This window comes from Orcinus orca, chromosome 15 (genome assembly GCF_937001465.1).
Source record: "Orcinus orca chromosome 15, mOrcOrc1.1, whole genome shotgun sequence".
In the NCBI taxonomy this organism is placed as follows: Eukaryota; Metazoa; Chordata; class Mammalia; order Artiodactyla; family Delphinidae; genus Orcinus; species Orcinus orca.
The window spans coordinates 47,324,185-47,351,769 of NC_064573.1; the positions used below are offsets into that span (position 1 = coordinate 47,324,185).

The 27,585-nt window shown below is 36.1% G+C and overlaps 1 protein-coding gene across 3 annotated transcripts in view; it reads right to left on the reverse strand.

Moving 5' to 3' along the window:
• Positions 1 to 27,585, reverse strand: part of TAF4B (TATA-box binding protein associated factor 4b) — a 129,982-nt gene that overhangs the window by 20,710 nt on the left and 81,687 nt on the right. For all 3 annotated transcript variants that reach the window (XM_049697674.1, XM_049697673.1, XM_004273733.3), the window contains one exon: positions 18,124 to 18,234. In XM_049697674.1, coding sequence (XP_049553631.1) covers positions 18,124 to 18,234 — 111 coding nt within the window. The remainder of the gene's footprint in view (positions 1 to 18,123; positions 18,235 to 27,585) is intronic.

A 27,585-nucleotide genomic window follows, 5' to 3' on the forward strand; every position in this document is an offset into this window, starting at 1 on the left:
ACAGCCTTTTAACTGACTTCTCCACTTCAATCCGTTCTTTGCTGCACATCACAGGGCAGACTGTCCTCTTTAAAGGTCTTAGACAAAAGTTTCGGGAGTGATGACTGTGGTCATAATTCTGATTGTGGCGATGATTTCACAGGTGTGTATATATGTAAGAACCTGTCAGATTACACACTTTAAATGTGTGCGGTCTTTTGTTTGTCAATTATAAAAGTAAAAGTGAAAGCCTCACATGGTTCAGATCCCATCACTCCATGGTTCAAAAACCTTCAATGGTTCCCCTCTGTCCAGAGTAGCTACTTGAGCACTTATTATACTTTGAGAGCTACGTTAAGCACCTTCCACACATGATCTTTCTTTCATACAACACTGCAGCACGTTACATGGGTGCTGTCCTCATTTATCAAGTGAGGAAACTGAGCTTAGACAGGTTAAAGCAATCTGTTTAAGGTCTCACAGCAACACTGAGCTGGGACTCAACTTTTAATTTGATCTAAAGTGAATGCTCGCCGCGTAGCACAGGGAGATCAGCTCGGTGCTTTGTGTCCACATAGAGGGGTGGGATAGGGAGGGTGGGAGGGAGACACAAGAGGGAGGAGATATGGGGATGTATGTATATGTATAGCTGATTCACTCTGTTATCCAGCAGAAACTAACACACCGTTGTAAAACAATTATACTCCAATAAAGATGTTAAAAAAATAATAAAGTGAATGCTCTTAGCCTGTTCCATATTATACATCATATCAGGTACAAACTGATTACCTGGCTTCTCTTCAGCCTTACTTCCCATTGCAGAGATCAGCAAAAGGCCATTCCAGGCTAACCTACTCATCCGTTAAGACCCATTTCAAATGGGTCTACTTACCCTCCCCTTCCCCGTAAGAATTCTTACTGTGGTAATTATCTTACATCGTATTATAGTAATTTGTATACGCTACCACCACCAGCACATACCCACTAGATTGTAAGCTTTCTGAGGACAGGGACTATCATTTCTATACCTTCTATGGCTTAGCAAAGTATACAGAACAACACAGATTATCAGCAATATTTTCTCAATTGAATACACCAGTTTAAAACATAACAACTAACACGAGTTCTAAATGTCTTTCAAAATTGAATGAAACCCAAAACTTCTGTATTAAGATATTAAGTTTCCTAAGTATCAATATGTCTATACACCACTATTTAAAAGAAAGATTTGGAAGAAGAAATAAAAATACAGAAAACTCAGATATAGAATAATTTGGCAAAAATGAATCCTTTATTCTTTTCTTTTTTTTAAACTATACTTTGTTTCAAAAACATCTCAATTGAGTTGGCAACCCTCCTTTCCCTACCCAAAAGACTTCCTCTAACACAGGAAGCAAATCTTCTGGTTCCATTACTATCTTTTTATAACCTTCAAATTTTAATTACTCCCTCTACATTTCTGGTTTTCTCTTTTTTTTTTTGCTTTGTTTTAGTTTGATGGAGGGTAAGGAAATCCCCTTTAAGGTCTCCAAAACCCTATGGTCAAAACAAGTGAACTTAATTCCATACATGTTCACAGAATGACTGGGAGTTCTTACATTTGACTTTACCTCACAGTCGAATAAAATGTCCTTCAAAGATACTACTCACTTTTGAAGGGATATGATATCACAATCCCACTTCTATACTCATTAGGTCAGACTCATTCAAAAGCATCCATGAAGCAAATTTTGGAAAGTCCATGTTTAAAAAAAAAGGACAAAAAGACTAACTTAGAGGTGGTGTAACACAGATATAATCTTAACTCTTGTAAATTATCACCATCAAAATATTCTCATAGGATTTTTACAGAATGGGCCCACCAACTCAGCTTTGGAACACTGGATAAAAGGACAAATTAGGAAGAAAGTTAATGTCCCAGGCACTGAGCAGCAATTTTGCTGTATATAGGAGTTATCTATTTAAAACTACAGTATATTTAACTAGAGGCATTTTTCTTAGCCAAAAATTAGATATATTATGCTAAAGCTGAATCTATATATGTTTATAGATCTTTCCTACCAAGTTTGCCAAAAATCACTCGTTTAGCGTTTTACATGAATATTTAAATTAAATGGCTAGTTGGACATACTATATCTTGGCAATTTAATTTCTACGTAAATATCCAGAAATATGTCATGTCTTTTGATAAAAAGACATGTATGAGAATGTTTAGCACTACTAGTCATAATGGCCCTAAGCTAGAAACGATCCAAACGCCCATTAAGAGTAGAATAAACTGTGGACTATTCATACAAATGGAATACTACACAGCAGTAACAAACTGCGTAACATGGACAAATGTCACAAAATATTAAATGAAAGGATCCAGATGCAAAGGAATACATATGGTTTGATTCCATTTCTATAACCTTTAAAACAGGCAAAGCTATAGAAGTCAGGATAATGATTCCCCCTAAGGGAGAAGAGTGGTAACCAGAAGGGGATAGTAGAGGTTTTCTGGGATTCTGGTGATGTTCTCTTTCCTGACCTAAGTACTGTCTGCATAGGTGTGCTCTGCTGTGAAAATTCAGTGAGCTTACTCATGATTTGTGTACTTTTCTGCATTGATGTCCTACTTCAATAAAAAAAATTAAACTGCTACCAAAAAAGTCTTGTGTAGGTAGGAAATACAAAGGGAAATGAAGAGGGAAAAGAGGAAAGAAGATAAGGCAAAATTGTTAAATAGAAAAAAATTATGGAGAATGAACCATCTGGGTAAGGAACAAAGGGGTCACAGTTCATGTCTGTCATGTGACAAGCCTGAAGGATCCCAGGGAAAGAGCCACATCACAGCTGCCAGCACAGGGTTGAAAAGGAGGTCATTCCAACAGGATGCAGCAGAAGGCCTGAGGCAATGTTATAAATGAAACAAACCCCAAGGGACATTCAGTAATCCCACAGAAATGTCTTTTATAATTCACAACTTCACGAAGGTGACAGCATTCTCTTCCCCCAAATAGTGACTGGCTTGGAAAGTTAATCTTTGAACTTGGATACAAATATATAGCATTTTTATTCCTATGCTTATGATTTGAAAAAATCCACAATCTGACTTTTCAGCTTCATACTGACCTGGCCAGAATAATCAGCTACATCTCAATTATCCATGGTAAAGCGGGTGGAACTCAGAGCCATAAAAATTCGAACCTGCCTTCACCACCAGTTTTTATTTTCTTCCTCACCAAGTCCTTTGCCCAAAGTCACCTAGGGCTGATTTCTGGTTACACTATACTGTCAGTGCCAAAGAACACAAATGTAGTTAGGAGACCATGTGTAAGAAGAAAAAAAAAAATCTGTTGGGACAATGTACTATTTGTTTCTGAAATAGAGGATTTTACCAATCGACTTTCTACGTGAAGATATTCCTTAATCTGAATTCTTCACTTAGATGAATAGAGGGTAAAATAGAAGATGGAATTCAGTGAAGATGAAAGAAATAATTCACTTACTAAGTGTACAACAGATGTTTTCGGAAGCGTAACCGAACCTAAATGTAAACATTCTTCAACACTGCCAGGTCAATTAAGTTAGCCCTCAATTTGTTCAATTATATCACTAAACAAAGTTTCATATTTTTATAATGAAACTTCTGAGAAACGCTTTTGCTCTAATAAGGAAAACTTGAACACTGTCAGTTACCAATTTCAGAGCAATGACACCATTTTAAGAATGACACTAAGTAATTAAAAATAACCAATTATTCACATTTCCCCCCAACTTAATAGAGCAGGTGCTGTGAGGTAAAACTTTTAAGTGTCTCTACTTCTTTTTCCATGTTTCCTTAAATTATGTTGCTGCTATACGAACTAGTTCATGCTAGCCCATGTACTGATTCAATTCAAAAGTTATCTGGGTTACTGGGCGCCTACTATGGGCAAAGGAACTGTTCTGGCAGCATAAGATATACAGGGGGACTGAATGGTGGTGAATACACATTGTCTCCTCCATAAGGAAACTCAGACAAATTACTTAACTTCTCTGTGCCTCAGTTTCCTAATCTGCAAAATAGGGACAGTAACTGTAATTATCTCACAGGGTTGGCCTGAGGATTAAATGAGAACAATGCCTGGCATACAGTATATAGTCTATAAATATCATTTGTCAGTTGGGAGGCATTGAAGGTTTATAAACAGGAAACAGTATAATCCTAGTTCCAGATCTTTTTTTCCATCCCCTAGTTTAAATGCCCTATTCTCATAAGTCCTGGCTAATTTAAATAATTTGTCCTGCCACACTAACCTTGTCCCTCCTAGAGAAATTTTTAAATTTTAGTTGAGCTTTGAATGTTTAAAGCTAAAAAGTAAACTAATGGGCATTACAGACATATGGCAAATGGATGAGGGATGTATCCTGGGACAGGAAGGTTTTCACAAGCTCCTCAGCTCATACAGTGGAGGACCAACCACACTTACCAGTACTGTGTGCAGGAGCTGATGTCCATTCCTTCCACTCTAGTCCCTGAATCATAAGACCAAGAAAACACAAACGTGTCCCTGAATCTTAACAGTCGACCAGGAACAAGAGTTGGGCATTTTAACCTCTAAAAGGCAAAGATCCTTTATATTTCTCAGACTCTCTATTTGATTTATTCTAACCCCATGTCACCATGGCAGCTCTTAAGGGATGACTCAAGTCTCAAACTTTAAGCAAAAATAAGAACTAGACATAGGGCACAGGGGGTGGAAAGAAAATCTGGCTCCAGAACAAAAATCAAACATCTTCTAAGTCTTGGTAGCAAAGATAAATAAAAGTGTCCTGGATGCCTGGCCTTAGTGTAATAATGTAATAAGATCACTGAAAATCTATGTTTGAAAGACCTGAGCTTCTAGGCCTCAAGGGCAGCACAGAGCAGAAAATACTGAGTTGTGAGACTGCCGGCCCTCTGCTGGTCAACAAGCAGAATTTATGAAGTAACACATCCCTCACCTCTATCACCTTCTTTTCATTCCTTTGAGTTATTTCAGAATACAGACAACCTTGCATATTAACTTCCACCCTAGAATTTTGTCACCTCTAAGTATCCGTTTTTCAACAGTCTTTATAGAAGTAATATGTCTAAATAGACTGATGTGATGTATAATCGTGGGCTTTGAGTTCTAATTCTAGTTGTGTGATTATGAGAATTTTGAAGACAATACTGGTTGTCCTATGCTAATGACCACTCGCGTCTTTATCTCCAAAAGAACACTTTCTTAAATTCTAGGCCTCATTGTTCAATTTCCTAATAAAGTATGTATCCTAAATTCAACATGTTTCAAATCATTACTCCTGCCTTTCTCCTCTTCTCTTTCTCATTTAAAGGAATGGTAATACCATTCACCTCCAATGCCTAATCCAGAAAACTGGGTGTCATCCTCAACCCTTTCTTCTTCTAATCCCATCTATCACTTCTTATCAGTTCTAACCTCTTTAATAGTTTCCAAATCATCTACATCCTTCTACATTTTCACTTCCATTATCTTCTGCCTAAGATGACTTCATCAACCTTCTAAGAAACTATTTCCAGTATTAATATTCTTCACACTGCTGTGAGTATGATCTTTCTAAAATAAGTAATCTGATAATACCGTTTTCCTGTTTAAAATGCTCCAGTGGCTAAAAACCACCTCTAGGACCAAGTCCAAGTATTTAAGCATGACAAATACAGTCAACCATGAGCATACCAAAGCTTCTCCCCACATTCTCATCTCTCATTCCTTTCTTCCTATCTCAAACTATTGATCATGCCATAGAATGTTTTTTCCTCTTTGTTCCAGACAGTTAGTTCTCTCCTCCTGGAACTCCTTCTCCAATCTCTCTGTCCTATCCTTACATCACATCACTCGACTAAGTCCTTTAAGACTCAACTCAGGTAACCTGTTTCCCCAATGCTACAAACACAGACTCACCCCAGGTCTAGATTAGGTGCAACTCCTGTGTATTTTAGCTGTACTCTCTACTTTACCGTCACATGTATTCAGTGCAATGCAACAACCTCTTTCTCACTCACTGGAAAGGAAGGATTTTGTACCTGTGAATATTTTATATATATGGCACTTAGCTGGTATCCAATCAACGTTTGTAGTACAATTATGCATCAAGTGTCACTCAATATCATCAGTTATATGAATGACCAAATAGTGAAAATGAGCCATATTATGGGGCTTTGGACATTTTAAATCAAGATCCTGCTGTCATTCTTAGCTTTAAGCCAAATAAATTTGGGAGAAAAGCTGAAAGGTAAAATCCTTTGATGACTTGTTCCTCAGCATTACTCATCCCCACCAAGCTGCCACCAGATGGGATTTGCTCAAAAGGCTATTTTCTGCCACTTTCTCCAAACAGTGGGTAAGTGCTTCAACCCACCAAGTAACACAACACACAAGAACAGCAAATAACCAAATAAATGTCAATTCTGAAAAGCAGTAACTTACTGCAAGTTGAAAAGCCTGTGTCAGCAGGACTTTCCTCTTTATACTCTCGTAATTTTCTTTACCTTTAATTAAGACACAAAGTCCTTTGAAAACTCAAGTAACCTACGTCCAGAACTAAGTTTTATCTATTATTTTATGCTAACTTCTTTAAAGGACTGCCAGTTAAAGATTTTTCTTTCAGAGACAACTTTAATTTTATCCTTGAAGGACTGTAAATGTTAAAAAAAACTACAACATCAGTAAGGATTGCTGTGCCTCACAACTAAAGGTAGATTTACCAGTATATTTAAATGTATTAATAGTAGCTTTAGGTTTATTTAATTAAAACTCTGGTAATTCTGGAGTTGATGAATTGCATATAGACAGATGGAAAATGATACTAGAAAGAAATATGAATTTACAGGAAAAATGAAAGAGCACTAGAAATGGTAAACATTAAAAAGCTGTTTTTATTTTCATAAGTTCTTTAAGAGATATATGACCAAGTGATAACAATGTACTATGGAGGTTAAAACATATGCATAAGTAAAATAGGTGACAACAATAGCACAAAGGATGGGAGGAATTTGTATAATGGAATTATATAGTTAAAAGGTTTTTACATGATATATGAAGTGGCATTAATTCAAGATTGAGTATAATTAGTTAAGGATACATATTGTACCTTTAAACAGATCTGTAAAGCAACCATTAAAAAAAAAAAAGAGGTATAGTTAAAAAGCCAAAAGAGGATATAGAATGGTATACTAAAACACTACTTGGTTAACTCAAAAGATGACAACAAAGGAGAAACAAAAAAACAGAGGGACAAACAGAAAATAGCAAGATGGTAAACTCAAATCTAATCATAGTAATAATTGCATCAAATGTAAATGGACTAAACAGTCCAAATAAATTTTCAGACTGGATACAAATCCAAAGCTCAATTACATGCTACTCATAAGAAACCAGCTTTAAATAAAGACACAGATAGGCTGGAAGTAAAAGAATGGAGAAATGATAAATCATGCTAATACTAAGCATAAGAAGTGCTGGTGTAGTTATAATAATATCAAAGTAAACTTTAAGACAAGGAATATTAGAAATGAGAACAATTTCACAATGACAAAAGGGAGCAATTCATCAAAAAGACATAATGTGTTTGCACTTAGTAAGACCATCAAATAAAAGAAGCAAAAATCGACAGGTAAACATAGACAAATGTACAATTATAGTTAAAAGAAAAGAAAACAACTTATGGAATATTATTCAACCATATATAGGAATGAAGTACTGATACATGCTACAATATGGATGGATCTTGAAAACATTATGCTAAGTCAAAGAAATTAGATACAAAAGGCCAAATATTGTATAATTCCTTTTATATGAATGCCTAGAACAAGTAAATCCATAGAGACAGATGGTTGCACAGCTATGTGAATATACAGTTGTCCCTAGGTATATTGGTTCCAGGACCTCCCATGGATACCAGAACCTGTGGATGCTTAAGTCCCTTATATACAGTGGCATAGCATTTGCATATAACCTCCACACAACCTCCTGCATACTTTAAATCACCACTAGATTACTTATAATACCTAATACAATGTAAATGCTATGTAAATAGTTGCCAGCACTTAGCAAATTCAAGTTTTGTTTTTTGGAACTTTCTGGAATTTTTTACCCCAAATATTTTCAATCCATGGTTGGTTGAATCCATGGATGTGGAATCCAGCAGATATGGAGGGCCAACTGTACTGACTTGCACGCTTTAAAATGATGAGGTGTGGTATGTGAATTTTATCTCAACAAAAATCCAAATAATGGCACAGTCTGGTAAGTCAAACAAACAAGTTCAAATAAACATTTCAAAAACAACTTATATTTATTCTTTTCAATACTCTCCACAATTCTTAGGAAAAAATGCATAAATAGGAATTCAACAACATACTCTAAATAGGTACTGTTGCAATGCTTAAGGCAGATACATTGTTTTCCATGTAAACCTGATTTGCACTGGTAACATTAGTTGAAAATCTGAACATTTTATTTCAGAATATTTCAGAGAGAAATTTACTGTCATTTAAACTACCAAATAATTTTATTGCTGATTTCTCCTCTCTTCTTTATTCTTGTGTATTTATGTCATTTTCACTCCTTTACTAACATTTAAGGGGGATTTGGGAAGGAGGGAAGATAAACCCATAATGTGCAATTCAACTTATTTCACAGGGGGTCCCTGAAGATAGTTGACAAGGTGTCAGACTTTAAATCTCTGGAAAATTTTAAAGATCCATCTAAAATTCAGATTTATGTTTAAGTCATTTACAAAAAAGAGGCATATTTGTTTATGGAAGTGTGAGCAAAATAAAATGTGAAAAATATATCTCAAAACATAAAAAAGCTGCTTCTTTATCTAAAGTAATAATGCTCTAAATTCTAATGAATCTATATGATATTTATAGAAGGTGTTAGATGACAACAAATCTGTAATCTGAAATCTCTAATTCTGTTTGTCCCCTAGTAGATTTTAAGCTGCTGTGTTTCCTCAAATCATTTCAGGCTTAATATTTCAATTATAATCTACTCAGATCCTCAAATAATGAAAACTAGTAAATACGGTAAACAAAATGACATCTATGTAAGATCAATCATTCAAATACCCATAAGAATTCAACTCAGTTCTCTATTTCAAAATACACACATTTCTAAGTTATGAAAGAAAATGTCCATAAATAATTTTAATGCTTAAATAAAAATTAAAAAACCCAAGTATCTCCCTCATAAGGTATTTTAGAGGTTTTTCACACTTCGACACCATGTTTCCATACAGAAATAGAACCTCAACCTTTGAAGAGGACACATAGAAATGGTAGAGATACAATAAAGGAAAAATTGTAGTGACTAGAATATTTTGAAATGACTGATCACATCTGTTGCTAAAAGGGAATGGGAAAATAGGCATTCACACAGTGGTGGAAACTGGCACAAAGTTTTTGGAAAGTATTATGGAAATATCTATTAAAATTTAAGATGTGCATACCCTTTGACCCAGAAGTTCCATTTCTAGAAATCAATTTGGCAAAATAAATGGGTGCATGAAGATAGAGGATGTTAACTGTTTATAATAAACCAATGAAAATATTCTAAATGTCTATCAGTGGATCATAGAATTACGGCACAAAAGTATGTACCAGTATGGAAAAATGTCCAAGATGCAGTGCTTCACAAATTGTAAAACAGTACTTTTAGGATGATCCCATTATAGTAATTAAGAGCACAGACAAACATCAAATTCTCTGGACGTGTATCTGGGCTTCTCCACTTACTAACTGTGGAACTCTGGAAAAGTAATCTTCCCTATACCTCAACTTTTTCATTTAGGGAAAATAATAGTATGATTTTACAAAGGAGTTACAAGGACTAACCAAGATAATACATTCTAAGTGCTTGCTAAAAGTAAACTATTATTATATATGCAATTGTAAATATATATATATTTGATTATATTAGGTAGAACTATATAAAATTGCCAATACTTGATAGTTTTTCACCTATGAAAACGGCAAGTTCATATGGTTTAACCTAATACATGCATGGATAATTTTGGAAAGGGTAACCCAAGAAACTTAAGAGCTGTTTGTAATACTCTTTTATACTATTTTGACATTTTCAACATGATCAGTTAACAAACACTCTTCTCTCCCAAATAAAAAGCTATCTACTCTATTCCCCTTGCTTTAAGCAGTACTATCTTAAAAGTATAACAGACATTTTTCTTCCCCCCAAAATCAATAATCATTTGTTGAATGTATAATCTACCTTCTGATAGTACTCTTCTAGAAACTGAGTCTTCTTCATTTCAGAGAAATTTAGACTTCATAAGAAACTTGCAAGCATTGGAAAGGATCTTACCATACCTAGGTAAATTCATACTAGTTTAAACAATGGAAGAAAGTTATCACTGAAATCTATTCTAAATATTATATTCCAAAGAGCTTTGATTTTAATAATTCTATACAACTATCCTTATATAAAGGTGGGTGGGAAGAGAGAAGAAAAGTCAAGAAATAAGAACAAAATAATATTTTCTGGCAGGTACAAAGAAACGTGTGGGGGAGTCTGTGTTTGAGACCACCACACGTCTAGTGCTTTGGAAGCCCTAGCCTGCTCCATGTTGAAGATTCTTGGAAAAGTAATAATGGGGGAAATAATTAAGTCCAGGAATTCCCTAATCATCTTCCTCTGAAGAAGACAAAGCAATGGAATCCATCTTAACTGTGCCTCCTGATATTTCCTCTTATCTGATACAGACGCACACAAACCAGCAAAGTTCCATCCGTTCTTGGACAGAACACTCTCTGGTACCATCACTGCCTTTCCAGGACATCCCATCTTCCCCAGACTTCATTTTTGTCTATGAGCAGGAAGCTAATGCTGAGTGCTTGTTTTAAAAAACAGGTATATCATTACCTGGCACTTAACTCGCTAACTTCCACTTCCTTGAAGGGGCGCACCACCAAAGAACAGAAATAATGAGAGAGGGACAGAGAATACTGTTGTTAGGATTAGCATGGAGGGAAAAAAATGGCTACCCACCACACAGACTTCTTCAGCATCTCAGAGATAGTTCTTGGACTCCAGTAAACAATTCTTTTCCTGAACGCTCAAAGACATCCTAAGACACTGAGGATATAGTATTAAATCATGAGGACAGGCAAATGGTTGTGCTACTATGACTCTGATAAATTTTTTCTCAGATATATTCAAATTAGTAGAATGTTCAGGTGATTTCTGGCTGTCTATGAAGTAACTACAATTATTTTTCTTTTTCTTAAGAAGAAAATTATAACAGCTCAAGAAAAAAATTTTTTTCAAAACACAATGCGTTTTATTACTTTTTACACTGCTTCATAGTAACTTGTGATTTTTCTTCAAACAATTTCAGTTTAGTTTCTAAAAAAAAACCTTTATTTCCCACCTGATTTTCAAAGTTGTATACTAGGTGCCAAAAAATTCACATAAATGAATTTTCAAACCCTAAGATATCTTTAACCTAAAACAGGTTAGGCCCTAATGGTGTACTTTGCCCTTCAGAGGACTAGGCATCTAGCAGAGTAGAGACATTCTGTTTTAGGGCACCTACACACAGGTTAAAATAACAAAGAAAACATATGGAAAGATTCTTAAAGCTCTATTGTTTCCTTTATAGCAACATCATTTATTTCTTTATCCTGATTTTTTTATTGCAGTTTGCCCACAGTCTTCTGAAAACTGCCTTCCCTCTCCCTACCTTGTCCCCCCAAAATCAAAGTACTCTAATACTTTAAACATCAAATTGGAGCTAAAGGGAAAGGTAAGTTGCTACAATAGATATATCACAAGACCCTCAAGTTCTATATAGAGAAGTTCTAATAATATCTATAGCAAACTGCTGTGGAATACTATTTGAGATACAGGATTTTTTCAAAAGTTCATCTCTAAATACATGTAAAAATTAATGAAACTTTCTCAGAAATCACTCATCTGTAAGCTGTAGCATGAAATATTCTTGTCAATGGAATTCAACACACTATTCTAAAATGGTCCTTTCTCACCTTCTTAAGCCTACTCATAAAATACTGCAATGTGATAATTTCTATTATTAATGTTATAGTGAGACCACTAAACATAAATGGTTAAGAATATAGACTTAGGGCTCTGCAGTAGAATCATTTTATAGGTTCTATCCAAATAATATTTGCTTGGCTAATAATATTTAAAGAATGCTTGTTTTAAAAATATTTACAAGTATGCCTAACTGAAATGCCTTGTTTTCAAGGTATACAAATTTAAAAAGTACAATAAAGAAGAAATGAATTTTAGGAATGCACCTTTAATTGTAGGGAGATATAGCAAAACTGTTATCAATATCTAACATTTATCTCTGAATTAGAATTCAGCTGTGGAAAAAAAATATGTTTGTCTGAAAGCAATTCTGATTCAACCAAATTTTCTATTTATTGCTAAGAAACGTTTCAAAAAAGCCCCTTCTCCTCATTATCTTCCTCTAAAATTCTTACAGTTTTACAGGGTAGTACTTTAACCTGCTTCTAGATAGAAAGGACATACACTTATCTATATAGTAATAATTTCTTTGTTTCGGTTAGCAAATGAACACTATTTTAAGCAACACATACCAGGTATATCAATACTATAAGCATCATGTAGTTGATCTGGCACTGTAACCACTTACTTTTAAAAGAAATATCAGCATTTTCAAGCCAATATGTTATAAGGTTAAAATAAAACCTATCTTTATTTTCAATAAAATAAAGAAATATTGTTATGATGGTTGGCTCATTAAGTTAGGTGAACTATTTGAAAGTATTGCTAATAGAGAAAAGATAGAGCCTTTATAATCCAAGGACCTAAAATCAATGCAGGAAATAAAGTTATTAATGACTTAACATTCCAAAGAACCCCAAACACATCACCTCAGCGTATACATACATGACATACACATGGAAACACTCTAAATCTTTAAGTAGGTTCTAGATTACTGCATAGGTATCTGTACAGCCTATGTTAATTTAAGAACTAATTTCATATGCATATATTCTTATATATAACTTCAACACACAGCAGTAAATTAAGGACAAATTAAATACTCCAAAGTAGTAAATTTTAAGTCCCCCCCGCCCCGCCCAGAGCCAACAGGCTTATGAAACAAATAATTTGGTTCTAAATGATAATTGGTACTTGTTGCTTTTTGCCAGGTTAACACGAGGAGACAGGAGCTGATGCTCTTCAACTTTACCAAGACTTCTGAGAATATCAATGTAAATCTACACAGAGAATAGTTTAATGTATAAATTGTACAACTAGAAAGATTTTTTAAAGGATAAGAGCCAGTTTTGCTTTGTTTTACATAATAGAAAAATATACTAAAGGAAGAAGGTCTAAAACGAATTTCTCCAAATTTATTATTGTTGATTTATTATCAACAAAAATTATAATCTATGAATGCTGAACGTTCTAAGTTTAATTCTCTGAATTTTACATTTTTTAAAATCACCGTTTTATGCAATCTTCCAAACTGAAACCTCTTCCCTTCAGTACTAAAAACCTGCATTTGAACTAAGGATTTTACTCTTCAAAGAGCAAGACTCTACCTCACTCTCCTCTGGGATTATATGCTTATTCTAGTAAATTCAAATCAAACAGGTAAGATTTCAGGTTCCCATCTATAAAGAAAGAGGCAGACAAAAAGTAGACCCTCAGTCTTCAAGGTATAGAATGTTAAAAATCTAAATGGTTTCATACATCAATTTTGTGTTATTTGTGAGAGAACAAAAAACCTGAATCGTTGAAGGGTTTTTAACAATCCTGATTCATGCAATTTAAGTGATTGGAGGGGCAAATCAATCAGCAGTATATGTAGACACTGAAAGAGCATACAGCAGGGTTCTCTCTAGTTTCCCATTTTTCAAAGAAAATTACCTTTGAAGTTAAAACACCATGAATAAAAATCAACAAAAAAATAGTTTTCAGCTAATTTCAAAATAAGGATTGTACTAAAATGTCACCAACTCATTAAAGAAATGGATATTTTCAATTCAGGTTGGCATTACTTAAAAGTACTCGCTGTTATAATTCAGTAAAAGTCTGACAACGATCGAAGTTTAAAGTCCAGGAATAAAGGGGAAAACATACAGGCCTAAGTTCTCAAAACTGAAGAAGCACCAAGCAAACACACGCTTCAGTATATTTATAGCCAAGTTAGAACACATCTGTTTTGAAATTTAAAAATTAAATAAGCTTATATTTTAAAGCTAATAGATAAATCATATAAACTGATAATTTTTTTAATCACTGTTTTGAACATCAACAGTACATCTCATATTCCCCCCTGTAACCTATGGACTTCCTCAGATTCAAACATACAATCGATGAAAAATTCTTTAAAATCTCTGATTATTAGAAACCAGGGAACATTTAATGTTTCTGAGATTTGTGACGAACTCAAATGAGACATAAAAATGAAGCTTTGAAGAGATTAATGATTAACAGTTCAAATTCACTATGGATCATTAATACTACTTATAAAATTCTATTAAAAGCTAAAATAATGGTACTATTACTATGATGACAAAGATGACAATTTATTAGGCCTGTACTTGAGGCCAGGAACTAATTAAGCACTTTACATAATCCAATCCTTAAAACATTGTAAGGCGGGTATTACACCCATATTCCAGATGGGGATAATTGAGGTAAGAGGTTTAAAGAACTTGTCAAAGGTTACAAAACTTAATGGTCAAGAACCAAACCCAGATTTGACTGAGTCCAAACTATTATGTACTTATGATGCTTCCCCACGAAGCAAACATTTAACAGAATTTGTTGTATAAAGCTACCATTATCAAAAAGTAGGGCAGGAACTCAGACATCCCTGTAGCTCTTTCTCAAAGGAATTATAATATTATAAAGAATAACTTTATGTGGATGAAAAAAAATTACAAGTAACTGTTCTTGCCAAAAAGAAAAAACTATGCTAACTAGGCCATATTTATAGGAATACGCTTAATGATGAAATAGCATGCCCCACTTTTAATAAAATATTTACACATTTACATACAAATAGACCAAAAATAAAGGGCAGTGGGTTGTCCTGTGCTAGAGAAGTAGGAACATAAAAAACTCTACTGGACTAGTGTTACCATATTTTAAAATATACTAAGATTTGGAACCTTGAGGTCACAAAAAGACAAATACTAAATGATTCCATTTACATGAGCTATCTAAGTAGTCAAATTCATAGAATCAAAGTAGAATGGTGGTTACCAGGGGCTGGGAAAAGGGAAGATGGGGAGTTGTTTAATGGGTATAGAGTTTCAATTTTGCAAGATGAAAAAGTTCTGGAGATGTGGTGCATAACAATGTGAATATGCTCAACACTACTGAACTGTACACTTAAAAATGGTTAAGATGGTTAAAAAGAAAGATTTGGTACTAATACATAAATAGCCATAAACATATACATCACTAGACTGGTCCTGCTGCACTTATATGGTAGTTGCTAGTCACATGTGACTATTAAAATTTACATTAATTAAAAAAATTAAAACTATTTCCTCAATCACACTAGCCACAGCTCAACTGCTCAACAGCCATATGTAGTTGCTGAGGACAGCACAGACAGCACATTCTCATCTCAGAAAGTTCTATTAGCTAGCACTGGGTCAGAGTATACAGAAACAGTCTCAAATACATATGGGAATTTGTATTTGACACAAAATTGTTTGTGATAAAGGTGGCATTTCAAATCAGTGGGGAAAGAATCATTGAGTAAACAGTGTTGGGACAATCTGCTAGCCTGGGGGAGAATGAGGGGGACGTGAGGGAGTAAAGGTAAATCCAGATCTCAACTCTTATTCAAAACAAATTCTGAGTGAACCAAAGATTTATACTTAAAAGCTGAAATGATAAAATACTAACACAGAAGTCTAATTATTAAGAAAGGGCTTTCTAAACACAATAGAACCCCAGGAGGACAAAAGCAGAAGACTGATTTTTTTTTTTTTAATTTAAGAAAATACAAACTTTTAGGTGAATAAAGCCCAGACAAACTGAAAGGAAAGTGGAGGGAGGTGTGGAGTGTTCCATTTTCTTAATCTATTAAAAAATATAACTCAGTGGGGAAAAGGTAAATTGAAATGCCAATATACACATGAAAAAATTGCTCAATTTCATTCATAATTTAAACACTCTATTAAAAATTGCATTTTCAACCATCAGATGGCAAAGAGAATCCCCAGTGTTAAATGAGAGTGTGAGAAAACAGGCACTAATGGATATAAAGCCTGATACAACTCATTCAGGAGGTAATTTTAAAATATTTATCAAAAATGAAAAGCAACAAATAATATTTATGGGTAAAATGATATTAAGTCTAGGACTGACTTTAAAATAACCTGAGGAGTGAAAAATTTACCTGAGAAGGTTGGTGTAGATATAAATAAAACAAAATTAGGCATAAACTGATAGTAGTTGCAGCAGGATGGTAAGTGTGTAGGGGATTCATACTACTCTAGCTTTGAGTATGTTTGAATTTTTCCAAAAAGGTTTTCCTATTAATGCACACCCTTTAACCCAGGTATTCCATTTCTAGGTATTTAGTCTATAGTTACATTGGACAAGCACACAACAAGGTAAGTACAAGGATGTTCTCTGAGGCAATAAAAGCAAAGACCCGGAAACAACCTACATTTCCATTAGAGAACTGGTTGAATACATTATTTATCTAAACACAGTAATGCCATATACCTTTAAAAAGTAAGGAGATAAATTATATGAGAGATATTACGGAAAAGGGGAAAAGTATCAAGAGCAGAACAATAGACACAGTTTGACTGCATTTAGTAAAAACAAAATCAAATGTGGATTTGTGAAGGCACATGAGATACATGCCCATATTCACAACGAATTCTAGAAGGATATGTGAGAATCTTAATGGTGGTTATATCTGGCTGGGCAGGAGATGGGGGACTAGAAATCTGTGAGGAGGAAACATTTATTTTTTTCAAACATTTTTATACTATGAATTTTTTTTGCATGTGAACATATTGTATTCATTACACTTTTATTAATAAAAAGAACTAGACTTTTAAAATCCTTCTTCTATTGAGATGATTGTCATTCATTTAGGAAACATCAGTGTTTAGGGTCAGCACTGGGAGGAGCTCGTCTCAAAGCACTTTTAAGTTTTACAGAGCAGAACAGATGAGCTGTGGTTCCTTTACTGCTGACCTAGCTCAGGGCTCTTATCAAACCTGTATCTCAGCCCTGATAACCGATCTGAAAATCTATCACTACAGCAAATAATTGCTCTAAAGATGTAAGTAAGATCCTTCCTTGGTGTTAATCAAACATTAATGATATTTATTGAATATGTATGTGCCCGGTCCTGTGGGAGATACAAAGGAAAAGGATTATAGTCTTGCTCAAGAAATTCATAATCTCACAGAAGAGAAAACACGCACGTGAGGAGCAGAGAATGATTAATGCCGTGCAAACACATTATGTGCTGAGAAAAGGAGAAGTCAGTGTGGGTATGCAGAGTCAAGGTTCATGATAGAAATGAGAGGGCAGACTTGATTTTAACAGATGAGCTGGATTTAGATACACAGCGGGGAGAAAATTACATAAAACTGCCTGAAAGAGTGTACAGAAGAAACTGCGATAGTGAGATTCAGTATAACTAGAGATGGGGGATAGGAAAAAGTATAAAATAAGTAATTAGTAGGAGTAAAGTTCAATGTGATATATATTTTTAAAAACAAGCAAAAATTGGGCTTTCCTGGTGGCGCAGTGGTTGAGAGTCCACCTGCCGATACAGGGCACATGGGTTTGTGCCCCGGTCCGGGAAGATCCCACATGCCTCGGAGCGGCTGGACCCGTGAGCCATGGCCGCTGAACCTGCGCGTCCGGAGCCTGTGCTCCGCAACTGGAGAGGCCACAACAGTGAGAGGCCCATGTACCGCAAAAAAAACAAACCAAAAAAAAAAACAAGCAAAAATTAAGATTTTATAAAAGAGGCAAAGGAGAGTTTTAACAAGTATTTGACAGCAACAGTGTGCAAGGCAGAGTAAATTTGCATTCTTTGCTTCCTTTAGGCTTGCTTTTTTGACATGAAAAATAAAATAAACAAACGTTATTTCAATACCTCACTTCCAGACCCGGATTCTAGTGGTCTCTTCTTCCTTGGTCCAATAGCTGCAAGAGCTGTGAGATTAGCATCTCTATGCTGTATCTGCGCGAGCTCCAACTGTTGTAACTAGAAGATGGAATTAAAAAAAAGAAAAAAATCAACGTTTACACACAGTGATGCTCAAAGGGGGAAAGAAACTGATCACTAAGCCCACTTCTCTGTTCTTTACTAAATACGTGACAGTGTAAAATAAATATCAGATTTCCCTAACAGCCAACAGTACATCATTTCTTGATCCCTTTCCTCTAACAAACTCTTTATTCCTGAATCTCTAAATAGAAGAGGCAGAATTTAGGTAAGGAAGAAGTATGGAATAGAAGAAAAAGAAGAAAAGAAGCACCCCTAGAGCTTAAGCTCTCCTTAGTTTAAGCACAGGTTAAGAAATGCCTGAAGAATAAGTTGAACGGTAAATTGGAGGGAAAGTGGCCAAAATACAGTCAAACTTTTTGGAATAAGAGAGAATTACAGTTGGCCTTTGAACAACAGATGTGGGGGGTAGAGGTGCAGACCCTCTATGCAGTAGAAAGTTCACATGTAACTTATCGTTGGCTCTCCACATCCGAGGTTCCTCCATATCCACGTATCTGCATCCATTAATTCAACTAACTGAGAATTGTGTAGCACTGTGGTAGGTACTTAGTGAACAAAACATGCATAAAAGGGAACCCACGCAATTCAAACCTGTGTTGTTCAAAGGTCAACGGTACTTAAAAATAGTTTCTGTATATTACAGGAAACAGTTCTATGCTGTATGATTTACAAAGCACTTCCTTAAAATTAACTCAGTTAACTCTTACAACGACACTGAAAGTTATATATTAACTGCTATAATAACATGAAAATTATACATATACTTTTTTTTAATAACTAAGGGAGAAAGTGAGGTTTTAAGAAATTGGGAGAACTTCATAAAGGTCACACAAATAATAAGTGGTAGAAACAGAACGCAGAGCCAAGTGTTCTCATTATAAACCTTTTCAATATATCACACTTTCTTATGGATCTACTCTGTATCTATCTTCATGTCAACAATTGAAAGTGAGTTAGTATTGTTTTGTTGTACAGCTTTCATTATGCCTAACCCAAATGACCAAATCTACAAGGTATAATTTTTTAGTATTTGGGCACTAAACTATTCAGGGGCACCCATCAAAGATGCCTCATTAAGGTAGATAAATTTAAGATATTAAAACTGGGAAATAAATGCATGAAACATAGCATCATTTCACGAAGGCAACTAAGTGTCAAATGTATTCTTTAAAAAAAACAAGGTGAAAAAGTCAAAATAAAATATCACTATACAGGTTGCTAAGTTTTTCTGGAAAAGGAAGCAGGCTTAATTCCCACCGAAATCTTATTAGTGTGGAGAAGAAGGAAGAAAGAACCTGGCACTGGTTGCTAGATAAATATTCAAACAAGATCAGACTCCAAGATAGTCAACTGAAAGTAACCTATTGGGGAACCATAAAGTTATCCTGAGAATATTTTTCTAAAAAGAACACTAACTAAATTTTTAACATTAAAAAAAAAAAGCCTAGATGAAAGAAGCAAACAATTTATGATGAAATAGGCAGTCTCAGAGAGACACAAAGTAAAGATTACTTCAAATTATTTTATAATATCAGAGGAAAGACAAAGAATAAGCCATAGGTAACTGAATCCAGCAAAGCAGAAAACACTTAACTAAAGAAAATGAACTAGGAACCATTTTCCATTTGTTCCCCAAATAACAGAGCAGAAATCCTTCATTTAAATTGTATATTTACTTATATATAAATTGCTAGAAAACTATTTTCAGGAGTTATAAACCATCTTTTGTTAATGCTGGCCTTTTAAATAAAATATATAGTTGTAGAGTCTGATGCTGTCACAACAGAACTTGTAGGTGACAAAATATAATTTTAATTAATCTACCCTGCAGCACAAATCAAACAACAAGCTATATTTTAGTCTTTCCCTGTAGAGAAATGGCATCTGCACAATAGTCACACCAAATAAATAGTTTTAAAATTGACCTCTGTCACCAAATTCCACTACCTATATAGGAAAACATTTTCTCTCACTCTGCAAATTACACTTTGGTTTTCAGAAATCTCACAGACGTTTAAGAAAATTTTGCAAAACTATTAACAAAAATGGAAACTGACAATAGGTTGGTTGTATTTACAACGAACTACCTTAAAACCAATGTATTTTGGGGCTTCCCTGGTGGCGCAGTGGTTGAGACTCCACCTGCCGATGCAGGGGATATGGGTTCGTGCCCCGGTCTGGGAAGATCGCACATGCCGTGGAGCGGCTGGGCCCGTGAGCCATAGCCGCTGAGCCTGCGCGTCTGGAGCCTGTGCTCCACAACAGGAGAGGCCACAACAGTGAGAGGCCCGCGTACCACAAAAAAACCCTATGTATTTTGGCCAGCACAATATAGAAAAACTATGGATTTTTAAACATCTTCATTGGAGTATAATTGCTTTACAATGGTGTGTCAGTTTCTGCTTTATAACAAAGTGAATCAGCTATACATATTCACATATCACCATATCTCCTCCCTCTTGCGTCTCCCTCCTACCCTCCTTATCCCATCCCTCTAGGTGGTCACAAAGCACCGAGGTGATCTCCCTATGCCATGCGGCTGCTTCCCACTAGCTATCTATTTTATATTTGGTAGTATATGTAAATCCATGCCACTTTCTCACTTCGTCCCAGCTTACCCTTCCCCCTCCCCGTGTGCTCCAGTCCATTTTCTATGTCTGCGTCTTTATTCCTGTCCTGGCCTTAGGTTCTTCAGAACCTTTTTTACTTAGATGCCATATAAATGTGTTAGCATATGGTATTTTTCTTTCTGACTTACTTCACTGTGTATGACAGACTCTAGGTCCATCTACCTCACTACAAATAACTCAATTTCGTTTCTTTTTATGGCTAATATTCCATTGTATATATGTGCCACTTCTTCTTTATCCATTCATCTGTCGATGGACACTTAGGTTGCTTCCATCTCCTGGCTAATGTAAACAGAGATGCAATGAACATTGTGCTACATGACTCTTTGAATTATGGTTTTCTCTGCATATATGCCCAGTAGTGGGATTGCTGGGTCATACGGTAGTTCTGTTTTTAGTTGTTTTTTTTTTTTTTTAACATCTTTATTGGGGTATAATTGCTTTACAATGGTGTGTTAGTTTCTGCTTTATAACAAAGTGAATCAGTTATACATATACATATGTTCCCATATCTCTTCCCTCTTGCGCGTCTCCCTTCCTCCCACCCTCCCTATCCCACCCCTCCAGGTGGTCACAAAGCACCGAGCCGATATCCCTGTGCCATGCGGCTGCTTCCCACTAGCTATCTACCTTACGTTTGTTAGTGTATATATGTCCATGCCTCTCTCTCGCCCTGTCACAGCTCACCCTTCCCCCTCCCCATATCCTCAAGTCCGTTCTCCAGTAGGTCTGTGTCTTTATTCCTGTCTTACCCCTAGGTTCTTCATGACATTTTTTCTTCTTAAATTCCATATATATGTGTTAGCATACGGTATTTGTCTTTTTCTTTCTGACTTACTTCACTCTGTATGACAGACTCTAGGTCTATCCACCTCATTACAAATAGCTCAATTTCGTTTCTTTTTATGGCTGAGTAATATTCCATTGTATATATGTGCCACATCTTCTTTATCCATTCATCCGATGATGGGCACTTAGGTTGTTTCCATCTCCGGGCTATTGTAAATAGAGCTGCAATGAACATTTTGGTACATGAGTCTTTTTGAATTTTGGTTTTCTCAGGGTATATGCCCAGTAGTGGGATTGCTGGGTCATATGGTAGTTCTATTTGTAGTTTTTTAAGGAACCTCCATACTGTTCTCCATAGTGGATGTATCAATTTACATTCCCAACAACAGTGCAAGAGGGTCCCCTTTTCTCCACACCCTCTTCAGTATTGTTTGTAGATTTTTTGATGATGGCCATTCTGACTGGTGTGAGGTGATACCTCACTGTAGTTTTGATTTGCATTTCTCTAATGATTAGTGATGTAGAGCACTCTTTCATGTGTTCGTTGGGAATCTGTATATCTTCTTTAGAGAAATGTCTATTTAGGTCTTCTGTCCATTTTTGAATTGGGTTGTTTGTTTTTTTGATATTGAGCTGCATGACCTGCTTGTAAATTTTGGAGATTAATCCTTTGTCAGTTGCTTCATTTGCAAATATTTTATCCCATTCTGAGGGTTGCTTTTCGTCTTGTTTATGGTTTCCTTTGCTGAGCAAAAGCTTTTAAGTTTCATTAGGTCCCATTTGTTTATTTTTGTTTTTATTTCCATTTCTCTAGGAGGTGGGTCAAAAAGGATCTTGCTGTGATTTATGTCATAGAGTGTTCTGCCTATGTTTTCCTCTAGGAGTTTTATAGTGTCCGCCCTTACATTAGGTCTTTAATCCATTTTGAGTTTATTTTTGTGTATGGTGTTAGGGAGTGTTCTAATTTCATTCTTTTACATGTAGCTGTCCAGTTTTCCCAGCACCACTTATTGAAGGGGCTGTCTTTTCTCCATTGTATATTCTTGATCCTTCATCAAAAATAAGGTGACCATGAGATTGGTTCAAGATGGCAGAGTAGAAGGACGTGCTCTTACTTCCTCTTGTGAGAGCACTGGAATCACAACTAACTTCTGAGCAATCATCGACAGGAAGACACTGGAACTCACCAAAAAAGATACCCCACATCCAAAGACAAAGGAGAAGCCACAATGAGACGGTAGGAAGGGCGCAATCACAATAAAATCAAATCCCATAACTGCTGCATGGGTGACTCACAAACTGGAGAACACTTATACCACAGAAGTCCACCCACTGCAGTGAAGGTTCTGAGCCCCACATCAGGCTTCCCAACCTGGGGGTCTGGCAACGGGAGGAGGACTTCCTAGAGAATCAGACTTTGAAGGCTAGCGGGATTTGACAGCAGGACTTCGACAGGACTGGGAGAAACAGAGACTAGACTCTAGGAGGGCACACACAAAGTACTGTTGGAATCAGGACACAGGGGAAGGATCAGTGACCCCATAGGAGACTGAACCAGAACTACCTACTAGTGTTGGAGGATCTCCTTCAGAAGCGGGGGGTGGCTGTGTCTCACCGTGAGGACAAGGACACTGGCAGCAGAAGCTCTGGGAAGTACTCCTTGTTGTGAGCCTTCCCAGAGTCCGCCATTAGTCCCACCAAAGAACCCAGGTAGGCTCCAGTGTTGGGTCGCAGCAGGCCAAACAACCAACAGGGAGGGAACCCAGCCCCACCTATCAGCAGTCAAGAGGATTAAAGTTTTACTGAGCTTTGCCCACCAGAGCAACAGCCAGTTCTATCCACCACCAGTCCCTCCCATCAGGAAACTTGCACAAGCCTCTTAGATAGCCTCATCCACCAGAGGGAAGACAGCAGAAGCAGGATGAACTACAATCCAGCCTGTGGAACAAAAACCAGAGTCAAAGAAAGATAGACAAGATGAAAAGGCAGTGGGCTATGTACCAGATGAAGGAACAAGATAAAGCCCCAGAAAAACAACTAAATGAAGTGGAGATAGGCAACCTTCCAGAAAAACAATTCAGAATAATGACACTTAAGATGATCCAGGACCTCGGAAAAAGAATGGAGGCAAAGATCGAGAAGATGCAAGAAATGTTTAACAAAGACCTAGAAGAATTAAAGAACAAACAGAGATGAACAGTACAATAAGTGAAATGAAAAATACACTAGAAGGAATCAATATCAGAATAACTGAGGCAGAAGAACGGATAAGTGACCTGGAAGACAGAATGGTAGAATTCACTGCTGCGGAAAAGAATAAAGAAAAAAGAATGAAAAGAAATGATGACAGCCTAAGACACCTCTGGGACAACGTTAAACACAACAACATTCACATTACAGGGGTCCAGAAGGAGAAGAAAGAGAGAAAGGACGCGAGAAAATATTTGAAGATATCATAGTCGAAAACTTCCTTAACATGAGAAAGGAAAGAGCCACCCAAGTCCAGAAAGCGCACAGTCCCATACAGGATAAACCCAAGGAGAAACACGCCGAGACGCATAGTAATCAAATTGGCAAAACTTAAAGACAAAGAAAAATTATTGAAAGCAGCAAGGGAAAAATGAAATATAATATACAAGGGAACTCCCATGAGGTTAACAGATGATTTCCCAGCAGAAACTCTACAAGCCAGAAGGGAGTGGCAAGATATACTTAAGTGATGAAAGAGAAGAACCTACAACCAAGATTACTCTACCCAGCAAGGATCTCATTCAGATTCGATGGAGAAATGAAAAGCTTTACAGACAAGCAAAGGCTAAGAGAATTCAGCACCACCAAACCAGCTCTAGAGCAAATGCTGAAAGAACTTCTCTAAGTGGGAAACACAAGACAAGAAAAGGAGCTACAAAAACTAACCCAAAACAATTAAGAAAATGGTAATAGGAACATACATATCGATAATTACATTAAACATCAATGGATTAAATGTTCCAACCAAAAGACACAGGCTTGCTGAATGGATACAAAAACAAGACCCGGGCTTCCCTGGTGGCGCAGTGGTTGGGAGTCCGCCTGCCAATGCAGGGGACGTGAGTTCGTGCCCCGGTCCGGGAGGATCCCACGTGCCGTGGAGCGGCTGGGCCCGTGATCCATGGCCGCTGGGCCTGCGCGTCCGGAGCCTGTGCTCTGCGACGGGAGAGGCCACGGTGGTGAGAGGCCCACGTACAGCAAAAGAAAAAAAAAAAACCTCAAAAAACAAGACCCATCTATATGCTGTCTTCAAGAGACCCACTTCAGACCTAGGGACACATACAGACTGAAAGTGAGGGGATGGAAAAAGATATTCCATGCAAATGAAAATCAAAAGACAGCTGGAGTTGCAATACTCGTATCAGATAAAATAGACTTTAAAATAAAGAATGTTACAAGAGACAAGGAAAGACACTACATAACGGTCAAGGGATCAATCCAAGAAAAAGATATAACAATTATAAATATATAGGCACCCAACAAAGGAGCACCTCAATACATAAGGCAACTGCTAACAGCTATAAAATAGGAAATTGACAGTAACACAATAATAGTGGGGGACTTTTTTAACACCTCACTTACACCAATGGACAGATCATCCAAACAGAAAATTAATAAGGAAACACAAGCTTTAAATGACACAACAGACCAGATAGATTTAGTTGATACTTATAGGAGATTCCATCCCAAAACAACAGATTACACTTTCTTCTCAAGTGTGCATGGAACATTCTCCAGAATAGATCACCTCTTGGGTCACAAATCAAGCCTCAGTAAATTTAAGAAAATTGAAATCATATCAAGCATCTTTTCTGACCACAATGCTATGAGATAACAAATCAATTACGGGGGGAAAAAACGTAAAAAACACAAACACATGGAGGCTAAACAATACATTACTAAATAACCAAGAGATCACGAAAGAAATCAAAGAGGAAATCAAAAAATACCTAGAGACAAATGACAATGAAAACACGATGATCCAAAACCTACGGGATGCAGCAAAAGTAGTTCTAAGAGGGAAGTTTATAGCAATATAAGCCTACGTCAAGAAACAAGAAATATCTCAAATGAACGATCTAAACTTACACCTAAAGTAACTAGAGAAAGAAGAACAAAGAAAACCCAAAGTTAGCAGACAGAAAGAAATCATAAAGATCAGAGCAGAAACAAATGAAAAAGAAATGAAGGAAAGAATAGCAAAGATCAATAAAACTAAAAGCTGGTTCTTTGAAAAGATAAACAAAATTGATAAACCATTAGCCAGACTCATCAAGAAAAAGAGGGAGAGGACTCAAATCAATATAATTAGAAATGAAAAAGGAGAAGTTACAACAGACACCGTAGAAATACAAAGCATCCTAAGAGGCTACTACAAGCAACTCTATGCCAATAAAATGGACAACTTGGAAGAAATGGACAAATTCTTAGAAAGGTATAACCTTCCAAGATTGAACCAAGAAGAAATAGAAAATATGAACAGACCAATCACAAGTAATGAAATTGAAACTGTGATTAAAAATCTTCCAACAAACAAAAGTTCAGGACCAGATGGCTTCACAGCTGAATTCCACCAAACATTTAGAGAAGAGCTAACATCCACCCTTCTAAAACTCTTCCAAAAACTGCAGAGGAAGGAAACCCTAAACTCATTCTATGAGGCCACCATCACCCTGATAGCAAAATCAGACAAAGATGTCACAAAGAAAGAAAATTACAGACCAATATCACTGATGAATATAGATGCAAAAATCCTCAACAAAATACTAGCAAACAGAATTCAACAACACATTAAAAGGATCATACCCCATGATCAAGTGGGATTTATCCCAGGGATGCAAGGATTCTTCAATATACACAAATCAATCAATGTGGTACACCATATTAACAAACTGAAGAAGTAAAACCGTATGATCATCTCAATAGATGCAGAAAAAGCTTTTGACAAAATTCAACATTCATTTATGATAAAACTCTCCAGAAAGTGGGCATAGAGGGAACCTACCTCAACATAATAAAGGCCATATATGACAAACTCACAGCAAACATCATTCTCAATGGTGAAAAACTGAAAGCATTTCTTTCAAGATCAGGAACAAGACAAGGATGTCCACTGTCACCACTATTATTCAGCATAGCTTTGGAAGTCCTAGCCACGGCAATCAAAGAAAAAGAAAGAAAAGAAATACAAATCAGAAAAGAAGTAAAACTGTCACTGTTTGCGGATGACATGATACTATACATAGAGAATCCTAAAGATGCCAGCAGAACACTACTAGAGCTAATCAATGAATTTGGTACAGTTGCAGGATACAAAATTAATGCACAGAAATCTCTTGCATTCCTAAACACTAATGATGAAAAATGTGACAGAGAAATTAAGGAAACACTCCCATTTACCACAGCAACAAAAAGAATAAAATACCTAGGAATAAACCTACCGAGGAAGACAAAAGACCTGTATGCAGAAAATTATAAGACACTGATGAAAGAAATTAAAGATGATACAAACAAAGGGAGAAATATACCATGTTCTTGGATTGGAAGAATCAATACTGTGAAAATGACTACACTACCCAAAACAATCTACAGATGCAATGCAATCCCTATCAAATTACCAGTGGCATTGCTTACAGAACTAGAAAAAAAAATCTTAAAATTTTTATGGAGACAGAAAAGACCCCGAATAGCCAAAGCAGTCTTCAGGGGAAAAAACAGAGCTGGAAGAATCAGACTCCCTGACTTCAGACTATACTACAAAGCTACAGTAATCAAGACAATATTGCACTGGCACAAAAACAGAAATATAGATCAATGGAACAGGATAGAAAGCCCAGAGGTAAGCTCATGCACCTATGGTCAACTAATCTATGACAAA